The sequence below is a fragment of the Corylus avellana genome, chromosome 1, assembly GCF_965113065.1.
Source record: "Corylus avellana chromosome 1, dhCorAvel1.hap1.2, whole genome shotgun sequence".
NCBI lineage: Eukaryota > Viridiplantae > Streptophyta > Magnoliopsida > Fagales > Betulaceae > Corylus > Corylus avellana.
Genome location: NC_142490.1, coordinates 20555663 through 20568010, shown reverse-complemented (window position 1 = coordinate 20568010; position 12348 = coordinate 20555663). Strand labels below are relative to the sequence as shown.

General features: G+C 34.5%; 1 protein-coding gene across 5 annotated transcripts; it reads right to left on the bottom strand.

Moving 5' to 3' along the window:
- Positions 1-505: 505 nt before the first annotated feature.
- Positions 506-12348, bottom strand: LOC132170892 (uncharacterized). Of its 5 annotated transcripts, XR_009439002.2 has the most exons (9): positions 12259-12348; positions 9199-9458; positions 8225-8364; positions 6520-6613; positions 5110-5643; positions 3687-4024; positions 2937-3081; positions 717-847; positions 568-611 (listed from the first exon to the last, which is right to left on the bottom strand). XR_009439002.2 is itself a non-coding variant. In XM_059582038.2 (8 exons), the coding sequence occupies exons 2-8, from the start codon at positions 9365-9367 to the stop codon at positions 592-594; spliced, it is 1440 nt and encodes a 479-aa protein (XP_059438021.2). In that variant the 5' UTR covers positions 9368-9458; positions 12259-12348; the 3' UTR covers positions 506-591. The 5 variants fall into 5 exon arrangements, 4 of the variants coding, with proteins under 4 accessions (XP_059438021.2, XP_059438020.2, XP_059438019.2 ...); XM_059582038.2 differs by lacking the exon at positions 717-847 and having other exon boundaries at positions 506-611; XM_059582037.2 differs by having other exon boundaries at positions 592-894.

Here is a 12348-nt window from a genome sequence, read left to right as displayed (position 1 = left end):
CATTTAGATTAACCGAGTAAAAACCTGATTAATGCAAATGGTAATATTCATTCATGAAAGAGAGGAATCGATGAAAGGAAAGATTATACTTTCCCTCACATAATTTCATCCAATAAGCACATATATATGTATATATACACAACCCATTAACTTGTACAATTTCAAAGGGGAAAGCCACCATTTGAATTGTACAAGCAATGGCAGCATCAAGTCAACAAATCATGATCAAGTCACTATCATTCGCTCCACTAAGTGTTAGAAGGTAAAACACTACTAGCTGGATACTCTATATATATATATATATATATATATACACAACCCACCAAGTGTTATATTACATAGAAATAGCCAATGGTTAGTACCAAACAAGAAATGACAAGAAAATAAAACTATACAAAAGTTGTAATAAATGGTAACAATCTGATTATCTCCAAATGAGATTACACAAGTAACTTTCTCAATGTTGCTTCAGATATTCAAAGCAAAAAAAAAATGATCAGAAAAATGCATTGTACGTTACATACCTATACCTACAAACTTGTGATAAAAGGTAAGAAGCAAAAAAACCCCACGTACCTACTATTTTTCCCATTAGCAGATCTTCCAATGACCTGCAGAAAAGGGTATACAAAATTGTGAAAGTGTAATAGATTATTAGATTCAGGTAGAAGATCATGACAAACAGGCGATAATTAGCTAATTTATACACCCATAACTCATCATCTTTTTCTCTCCAATAATTCTTCACTGTAGTAGATGAGCAGTTCAGACCATGTTCCCTTCACAATCTGCTCGAGGATCTCTCAACAGATTCGTTAACTCAGGAGCTGCTCCCATCCATATGAGGCTTGATCATCAATTCAAACATAAGTTTCTAATTCAAATTCATAGCGCCTGATCCAACAGTAGAAACTTATAATCCAGCACATGCAGCCACATGAGGATTTTCACTAACAAGGTAAAATTACTTGTTGAGAACACTAGGTCAGAGAGGAGCATAAATTTAATCTCTACTAGCATAATGCATCTCAAACCCATACCATCTTAATAAGAAATAGTTTCCTCTCTATCTCTAACCCCTTTGCCTAGTTTGATCTTTTCAATCTAATTAATTGAACTAAGCCTTTATTCTAACTCCAAATATTCAATTCAATTACTGAAATAAAATTTATCTTCAAATATCTATTAAAACTCTTAAGAGCAGTCTAGATGTGTCTACATATTGTTATATGTGTATTATATCAAGGAATTATCACACGGAATCACTAACTTGCAACTTATGTAGAAGACACAGAAACGGGTTAAAAGAACAACCAGCATAATTTGCCCATAAAGTCCCTCTATTTGAACTCTACCTCCCAACTCTCCAGCTATGCAATTAATTCAAAATCACTCTGCATCAATATCCTATGTGAAAACATACGTCCAACTGCAAGCTAGAGAGAACTGGAGTAATACTAACAAGGATGAAATTCAGATTGAAAGCTAAGAACAGTTTTGAAAATATGAGCGGAAACCATAACATAATAGAATACATTTCAATAACAAGGAAACCAAAAAATCAAATTCATGCACAGAGCACGGAAAAGAGAAGATAACTATTGAACAACAGTATAGGAATTAGTGAATCAGCTTAAAACGTTTAAAAAAAGAAAAGAAAACAAAGGTATCAACACCTAACAGGTCTTCAAAACCTGATCAAAGTTTTTTCTTATTCCTTTTTCTTCTCTGGGATAAGTAAGAGAATTAATTACAGAAGCACAGAGAAGGGGGAACCCTAGAAAAGCTGGTAAAAATTATTGAGGTTTACAACGCCCATCCCAACCTGGTGGACCTAATCCCAACAAAAGCTATTGAAGAGTGGCTTCTGGGTCATTTGAAAATATGTCACCAAACTATATGAAAGCAAAACTTACCTTTCCCCATGCCTGGAGAGAAATTTTAGCGGTCATGAATCATAAAGACACAGTCCTTCCAATCTCCTGGACTCATACTGGGCTTTGATTGTCCTTTGTACTTTTTAATTTCTATTGTTTATGTTTCGAATTTTAACTTCTATTATATTTTCCTCTGACAGGTAACCATGCAACTGTCAAATGAATATTTGAAATAGCATCAATTATTCTGATCTTAGCTTAGATCAACTTTCAGGGATATTCTTGTTTTGGTAACTAGCTTCTTAAAGAAATTTCATTGTCATTACTACCTGCTACCACCTCTTCTCAAAGGATTTATGTTTTAAGCATTTCCTTTTGTATCCACTGTACATTGCAAGTGCCAGTGAAGGAAAAGATAATAATCTTGCCAAATGTACTTCCTAATCATTTGTGAGCATGAACAATGAATTAACGAAAAACCTCAAACAATATCACAGAAGTGATGAGGCAAGTAGAAAGGATAACATCATTGCTAGAGATTTCAAAGGCCAAAGTTTCAACTTCTTACTACAAGTATGCACATAGTTTGGCCGTCTCTCTTCAAAGACAGAAGAATAAAGAGCAATAAGAAACTATAAGCGCAAATTCAGGTCACAAGATAGGAAAGAAAGCAACAGTCTGCAAGAATTACATTTCATAATATGATAACAATCTATATACACCTCCTTACAAATAAAATAGCAACTTGAACTGTACATTTTAAATATTTAAGTGAAAATCTCTATACTACCTTACAACCAAATTAGACAAAGCACTCCATAGAGTTGTCAACTGAGAAGAGAAAAAGGAAGAGAGAAGCACCAAGAGCTGAACCAACAATTAGACAAGCAATAGTTTCATCGTATAGCTAATAATCTCAAGAGCTCAAAGAGGGAAATGGTATTGAGCACCTAAACTAGAACCCAATTTTTTCTTTAAAATAGACTGGAGGGGCAAGAAGCTGCTATATTCAAGCTAATGAGGAAAAAAAAAAAAAAAAAGGCTCTTATTCCTTGTTACCAAATCTCTTGGCAATGATCGGCCGGACATCTTCAGCATCAACCAGGGTCTCTAAGAAGGGAAGTAAGGAAATTAGTGCAGAGTCCGATGGATCATCAAACCAACTCTTTATAGGAATCCCATTATTGAATTGCAACCGGAAAACCTGAAATGATCAAAACAACAATAAGGATAGAGACAACTTCTTTTGTTGTTTTTTTTTCACTTTCTGCTAACCCTTTCATTTTGGATAATATAGACACTATGTTCTCATGTCAATATGAAGCACATTCATGACATTATTCAGTTTCTCTATCTTCCTTTTGTAGTTATCTTAACCTTAGACTAAGCTGGCTAGCCCAGAAACCTTTACCTTCCTACATTTTAACCTGACATAATACTAAATTCTAGTATGAATTTCCTGCCTAAATATATGCATTTCCATCCAACCAAAATTCAGGTATTACTTGTTAAACCATGGAATCAGATCCACATAAGTTTCACTTCCCTTCATTTCAACAACGCCCACCCCCCCCCCCCCCCCCCCCTCTTCGCCTTTTCTTTCTCTCTTTCTGCTATCTTTAAAGAAATTCCCACCTTCATGGTTAAGGAATGCACTTCCAACTAAACCTAAGTTGGTATCCCAATATAATCTGAGTTGCTCAGAATACCTCAAAAATTAAATTTGAACAACAGAGCAAGAAAATTAACAAAAAACAGGAAGCAAGCCAAGGGTCAAATTATCATTGACAAAATGGGCAGGTGATGTACCTGAGGAGAATTATCAATTATGGCAACTTTTGCAAGATCAACACCTAAAACAGTCAAATCTTTAGTGTAACTACCATCTGCAAAAATGCATGATTCACGGTAAACCCGGCGAGATATAAGCTTCCCATCTGGATCCAGTGTATCAAGAAGTTGTTCTGCGTAAATGCTTTGGCTTGCAGTAAAAATAACTACTTCAAACATCTCCGCAACTTTCTCCAAGAACATATGAAGATAAGGCCTCTGTTTTACATATACAGTGTGCTCCTTCATGTTGAAGAAAACAGTGAAGGTGAAGTCCGCATCATCGTGGTGTTCCAATGTAGAGTGGACAAGGGTTTCTGCATATAAGAAATCAGGTTCACCAAGCATCAATAACAATCACTTAAAAACAAAAATAAAAAGAAATGACACTATAACTATGCTAAACAAATATTAAAGTAAGAACTACTCTCATATCAAGAACTTCTTTAAATATTAAAGTAAGACCTACTCTCATATCCCAAGTTGAACCACAGATTAAGGGAGCGTCTAAACAGAGGCCCCTATTATACAGTTATCTTAACATAACCCTTTCATAATATCAAGTTCTTTAAATATTTATCCCATATTGGTTCCAAAATGCACCTTGTTAGTCTTTAACCAAGAAAAAAAAAAGCGAAAAAAAAAAAAAAATTAAATTAAATTAAACACTCAAAAAAATTCTCAATACATTCCAAATTTTTCCAAAATCATATATACATACACATATACATATAAACATCTAGATGTATAAATGATACATAACTTTATGCCTGCTTTCTACAAATATTTTCCCAATAAACTCTCAAGTTCTACATGAACTCAGAGGTTTTCAACTTATTAGGCCGAACAGTCAACTAAATTTATGTTGGAAATAAATGCAAAGTCACTTGAATAAACATGGTCCACACAACAGTGTCATCTTGAGAGATTTCTGATGTTTCCTCATAGACAAAGTGACATGTACACTGCATCTGAAACTTGATCCATCGAAGCTTGATGGTCAACAATGGATACCATCCCAGATAACATGACTGAGACCAGTGACTTCAGTTAGATGCTCAAAGCCAAATCTGGGACCAAATTTTCATTATGTTCACTTTCATTAGCTTTTAAATTTTATTTTCATCTTTTTAATAACCATAAATGACCATCTAAAGGAGGAACCCTATAACAATAGTATAAATGAGTTTCATTAAGCACCAATCCTATATAATTTAAGAAATATTTGATCATACCAAATGATGTTGACAAGATGGTGTCAGTACTAGCATATGAATTGGACCAATAGATCCAAATTAATCAAGGTTCATACTATATACTGGAAATATTGAAATATCACATTAAACGAAAGCAAGATAACATAAGGGTAATGGGACACATATGTATGATTCAATTTCCATACCATCCAAATCAAGTACTAGTGTTACATGTTTCCTGTTCTGAGTTTCCTCTGGCAATATAGCGGGCTGAAAGTTTGATACCACATCTGAGAGTTCCGGTAAATTTTTTATAAACACCTGTGGATCAAAGCACTCTCCCTGATCTGAATCAGAGTTGGCATCAAATTCCTGGTTGCAGGGTCTCATTTGATCAATTGCTAGGTACAAGCTAGTATTATCAGAACCCAACATGGCTTCTTCACATGATTTGGCATGGTTGATATCGCTGGTTTTGACAGTATCCTCAAGGAAGGGCAGCATCATATATTGCTCAGTCACATCAAACAACAAACTAGGCTCAGCACATTTATAATCAGGAAAGCAATTCGCCCCACCATTATCATCATCAAATGCATTTCCATGGTAGGGTAAGCTAGCAACAATCATATCAGATATGTAGAAATCTGATACATCACAACTTTGGTAGTCAGATGAGCTTCTGTTATCATCACTCTCATCAGCTCCCAACCCTGGCATGTCAGGATCTTTGTTGTTTCCTAAAGCAAATTAAGAAAAAGGTCGATCTGATTCAATCTCAAGCAAATGGAGAAATTGCTAATTTGACATATTCAAGGTATGTAAACAGCAGATGAAATGCATAATTTTTATGATTTCTTTTCCAAAGGCAACTTGGGGTTTCCAGACAAAGCATGTAGACTGCCAGAATTTTGTTCAAGCTTGAAAAATATTTTTTGATAAGTAAAAACTCGGATAAGCTTGAAAAATATATCTTTAGTACTTGTTCTAGCAGTCAAAAGTAGTGAAAAACAATAATTCATTTTATACTTGAAGTCGGGATTTTGAAAAGCTGAAAAAACACATCCCATATCCTCCCATTCAATTCAACAACATTTTTGAGAATCAAATTTTATATGGTCACATTCGTCAAGAAAGAATTCTCTTGCACCAAGGAAAATAAAAAATATATACGTAATGACCAGAAATTGGTAGAACTTGGTCCACATGCATGAAGCAAATACATGGTAATACTAGCAGTCAAAAGAACATTTACATCTGTTTGTTTCTTCTTCTTCTTCTTCTTTTCAATGTCCTACTTTCAGCAACACATCCATGGTATATTATTATTCTTATTTGTAAAATAAACAAATACTAGTGTCAAGTGAAAAGAAACTATTGCTCAATTCTGGTAGGGGTTTCACCAGCAAACTTATAAGAATGTCATGACCATCCACTTACAAAGGATGGGAAACATGCTAGATCGATATTAAGTGTTCAACTTCTCATTAAAGGGGTTTTCTCTTGTATACTTCATGTGTACTAAAGTTGTGCCCCTCTACGCTTTTAATGAAATGCATTACTTAAAAAAAAAAAAAAAAAAAAGGGTGTTCAACCAACAGAATTGCAAGTCATACCTGCATCATCATCAGCTTTTGGTTCAGTATGGCTGTCAATGGGCTCCAAAGCAGGAGAAAAAATCGTCTCTAGGTTTGAATTGTGGGCAGATTCCTGCATATTACCAAACCATTATTGTTACAAGAAGAATACAAGACTACATAAGATGACGATAGAAGAACATTGAGGAGAATATTCATAACTAAATGTAAAACAAGGAAACATATATTTAATGTTAGTTATCTGGATCACTATATACATAAAAAATAAATAAATAAATAAAAAATCACAAAATACAATTTTAAAGGTATAAACCCTAGGCTCTGATACTATGTCAATAGATTTGCATGGAAAAAGTTAGAGAAGAAGAGGAGGCTCGTATATTGTGTTACGTAGCCAACCTCAAACATATTATTATATAAGCTGAAATAATTATGACAAAGACTAAAATACCCTCAAACCCTAATACATTCTTCTAACAATTTTCAAATGTCTTTCAATCAAAAGGTAACTTATAATAAAGAAAAGTTCATCTCCAATCATCACAATGAGGTTCACAGATAGTTAAGCAATACTGGCCTCCTAGCCATACTAGATCTTTTTAAGAAGAAAATTGGCAATGTGGATATTATCAAATTCACCACATGTCCCAAAGTCTGGATAAAAGATTTGTAATTGAATACAAAAACACTCTCAAAACCCTTCTATTCATTCCACAAGATTTTACACCAAAAATAAATAAAAGGGAACAAACATAGTCAATAAGAGAAGTTTCAAGCATATTCATAACTTCCAAACAGTCAAAATAAAAATAACATAAAAATGAGCAATAAACTGCCACTAACATCAAAAGTTTAAGCAAATAGAAAAGGACAAATTAAATCACTTAATCAATAATCTAATACTTCCTCTTACATGTAACTTAGACCTCTCCTTAATGAGTAAAGCCTAATACGTAGAATATTTAACTTAAATGTATAGATAGGATTTGAACTTAAGACACCTACCTGATACCATGATAAACTTCAACTTATCCAAAAATCTTATGTTGCTAGAAAATGGTGAATGAGTTGTGTGTGTGTGTGTGTTGACTACTTTCCCAATGGTATGTACATAAAATGATTTTTTTAATAACTAAACAAAATATCAAGAGCGAAAGACGCAACTTGAGTACACAAGATGCATACAAGAGAAACACCTAACTGGAAGAATAAAAGAGAACAAGGAAATTATGAAAGCTAAGCACAAAGGAAAATGATAGAAACTGACGCAAAAATGCAAGTTTTTGAATTTTGATAAAGAAGAACCTTAATCTTGTGCATAAACCACCTCCACATTAAAAAGATAGATTTATTTCATCTCAGGAAAAAAAAAAAGGAAAAAATGAAATTAAGATTAAAGGAGTCCTTAAAGAATAATCAAACCATTCATTAGAAGACAAAAAAGAATAAAATAAAATGGTATTCATAAGACACAAACATATAACTATCATATAAAAGGATGTCACAAACTGATATACTAGCAGATAGCTACGAGAGACACTTATGAATGAACATTCACCTTACAACTCCACATGCATCAACTCCATGCCAATGTTTAAAAAGGGGCCAAAAACAAAGTAAAAGGCAATTAATTTATCTTATGCAAATTTAGTAACTACTGTCAGGGTATCCTAAAAGACAAACTGCAGAAATAAAGTCTGTTCTCTTGAAATAAAAATTTTACCATTCTCCCAATGGTTGCAGAATCAACAAAAAATGATGGCTGGTTCTGAAACTGAGAATTTTCTTCATCCAGAAATTCTTCACGGTCAATGACTCCATCACTTTCAATGTTCTTGATGGACACTTGTGTGTTTAAAGAAACTATAACAAAGATAAGGGGCGTTTAAAATAAGAACTTCAGATGAACTTAAATGAGCATCTCTAATTACAAAACTACCAAACAAGTCAGCCCATAACACATGTAAATGAATGTTATGATACTACTCATTGTTTGTATAATTGGATGGATACAAAAAGAAACAGAGACATGTCACACAGTCAATTATAATCATTCTACAACTTATTCAAAAAGTAAATTCACTTCTTTTCTTCAAAATGATAGACAAATATATTTGCAAACAAAATGAATATAGTGGAAACTAAGAGGACATTCCAAAGCCACATTTTTTTCCTTTAACAACTTTAGTACTTTGTGAGCTGTTTTATCCTTCTAAACAAATCTTTTCTCTTTAACTTGTGTTTTAAGTATTGACAGCATTCATATTTATCTCTTTAAAATTCAAAGCAGAACAATTAAGCGGAAACTTCATGAATTCTGAATAGATAAAAATAAAGGTCAAATCTTATAAACTAAAAAGATACGGGTTAGAACTACGATCTTCCAACAATATGAGACACTAACATTGTGCTATATTATATTTTATGTTGGCGAAAAATAAAAATATGCAACTCTAATAACACTATGACAAATATACATGGTCCACTTTGAAACAATCTCCTGATGCCATGTGATACATGGTCCACATTTGGTGAATCAATGAATGAACTGTAGTAGTTTATCATATAGTTCAAACTAGACCTACCCCAAAATATCTAAATACGGAAAGGCAATGTGAAAGAGCTTAAAAAACCTTGATATTAAGTACATAACAGCTTATTTGAGAACATTAGCCTTTCTTAAGAGTAGTTGCTTACCATCCTCGCATTCAGGAATACATGTGTCAAACTCGGCTGTGTGTTCAGAAATCCTGACATACGAGCATGATTTTTTGGAAATTTTACTTGACTTTTGACATGCATGAAGACCATTTTTTTCTTTGAAACAGCCCGTGCTCAATTTGGTCTTCATTTTTAATGAGGGCATTTGATCTATACTTCAGATATGTACTGCAAACTTGATTTGGGAACATCAGTAGGAAACAGCACCCTCTAAACAATCAAACCGGCAGAAGGGACTGTATCATGTAAACAATAAAGACAAGTCAAGAACCAAAAAAAAAACAGACAGGTGTGAAGCAACCAATAGAAACAATGGGAATTATGTGATACAGTATACAAGCACTGAAAAATCTGTTAAAAGAATTGGCATTTCTAAGAACTTCAGTCAACAATATATAAGCAAATTAACTTGCAGATAAATAATTTACATAAGATTATTCAGGAAAAAAGCAAGGGAAGCAAGGCAAAGCATCCATAAAATTTATCCCTAGAAGCATAAATTAATCACCACAATTATCATACCCAAACCCATCACTAACCAAGTCAAAGAACATGTTAGCCAGTCAGAATGCCTAATTAAATTGGTGCCCTCAAGAGTCCATGTTTAGCATTCCAAAGATTGATTTCAAGCTTTCCTATTATTCCAAGCTGCAATACACACCAAATTGGGAAAGGGGTGCTACTCTCTAAGCACAACAAATCTCCACTTCCAATAATGCTTCTTCGAGTTGTAAAGGGAGAAGACCAATGTCCAAAAGCTCCGAGCTACCAGATAATGTAATAGCAAGTGAGCAACCATCTCTCCATCCCATCTACACATATAACATCGACTGATAATCATAGGTTCCCCTTTTACTTGATTGCCTGTTGTAAGAATGTGTTCCAAGGCATAGGGGAGGGCATTACCCACCCAAACCTGACTCCTCCCCGATAATCCATCTCGATCCAAGCTGAAACTCCGGGTACTGTATGATTTAAACACTGTGGCAATATAAGTTTTAGAAATTCAGACTGGGGCAGGTTGGAATTCGGAAATGACTTTTTAAAATTTGAGGTTTCCGACCCACCCTGATCTCCACCTGGAACCTGATTAAACTTTTAAATTTTCACTTCTTACTTATTTTTCTCTCAACCCAAAAACCCCTAAAGTGATTCACTTCTCAAATCTCACACCGTTCAGTTCAGCCTTTTTCTCTTTTCTTCTCTAACCTTCTTCTACCTTCTACTCAACTCAGCCCTCTTCTTCCCTCGCCACATTCTTCTTCCTTCTACGCCACCCTGATCTCCAGCTGGCCTAATTAGTGACTAGTGACACCATTGATTTACTCTTCCCTATTCCCTCCCCCCACCTTTTTGCCTTTCTCGCCGATAGGAGAATCCATTTCTTTTCTTGTATTGTTTATTATGATTGATCTGTTTTCAAGGGAACTCTTCCTAATCTGAGCTTGAGATGAAATAAGACCTAGACATAGAGTCCCATCGGCCAGCAAGCTTTGATTTCAAGTTCTCAGGTTTCTCTCTCTCTGACTCTCTCACATGCTCTCTCTAACTCTCTCTCAGGTTTCGGGAATACCCAACCCCGACATTGAATACCGGAATTCCGACAGAAAAAGGCAAGCATGCTCGGGTATTGGAATTCGGATTTCAAATCCAACAAGCACGGTCAGTTTCTGGAATACCAGAAATTCCTACCCGTGTCCACCCCTACCAAGGCTGCCATCCATGTAGATAGCCCTTTTGGGGAAAAGTTTGCTAAAACTCCCTCATGGGTGGAAACCAAATGAAATCACATTTCCCACTTCGTGTATATTAGCCAAAAAATAAGTAGGAGTGAATTAGAGATGATACTTTCTATTGGAACAATAATTTAATTAATAAATAACATTTTTCTCTTTAACCCTAAGCTTTTAGAGTAATCTCTCAATTAACATATTTTCAGAGCTAAACATCAAGACCTACAATAAGAATAGGTGACATATAACACCCTTACGTTTTACAACTGGCACTTTTTTGCTTTCAAAACTTTAATGATGTGAAAGACAGGTTTATCAGTAAGGCTCTTTAAATGACTTTTTTAACATAAAAGAAATGATTCCAGGCCAAAGCTCACATCTAGACGCCACAGCCCCACCAACCACCAACCACCTCCACCATCAAGCCAGAATCGCCTCTTCCAAGACCATGACCACTCTGGTCACCAATACCAACTCCAATAAATGTGTGTTGCTGTGCATCCTAAACTGATTATTTACGACTAATGTCAGCTTTTTTTTATTTGGTAAAACAGATGACTGTTCCTCAAAAGAGAAAAATTATTCAAATAACCTAACTCAAAAGAGAAGACCCAAAATGTATCCAAAAAGCCTTCAACTTCAGAATTCATTGCCAATTGACTCATCAATTTGAGCTCGACTAGGTTGACGTATAGCGGATAATAGTATTCATCCATTATAAATTAAAATTGAAAGGTGCAAATAAGATGCAATATTTATGAGTAACCGCTGCACCAACTCTGCTTACAAGGAAAGGAAAAAAAAAAAAAAAACTAAATTGTGCTTCTTAATTGTGAAATCCGAAGACTAAAAGAAAAATAGGAAAAATAAAATAAAAATAAAAACCTAGAAACAGCATACCAACTTATTGCAAAGCAAGAATCCAAGAACCCATGTCAAAAAACACCCAAATTTTCAAGTTAAAGCACACGGAAATCAAAGTCAACCAAGTGATTTACAAACACCAAAGTCGGTCAAAGCTGACAAATTTCAAGCAGAGAAAAACAAAACAAATTTAAAGAAAGAAAGCAAACCCATAATTAAAACCAATCCCATGAACTTAAACCCTAGAGAGACGGAGCTCAAATGACAGTTATACAGCGAAACCACCATTCCACACAGTAAAAACAACATTGAGAAAACAAATCAGCAACAAACAAGATTCAACCAACAGTAAATAAAGCTTTAATTAGCTGAAACCAAAAGGAAAAAAGCAAGAAAATCTACAATAAAAACTGAAAAGAAAAGAAGAAAATACGCGTACCTGCAGAGAAGAGAGTCTCCCTCTCTCTCTCTCTCTCTCTTTGCGAAGTCTTATAACTTCCACGAACGGTCATACAGTGGTGATGTCGGC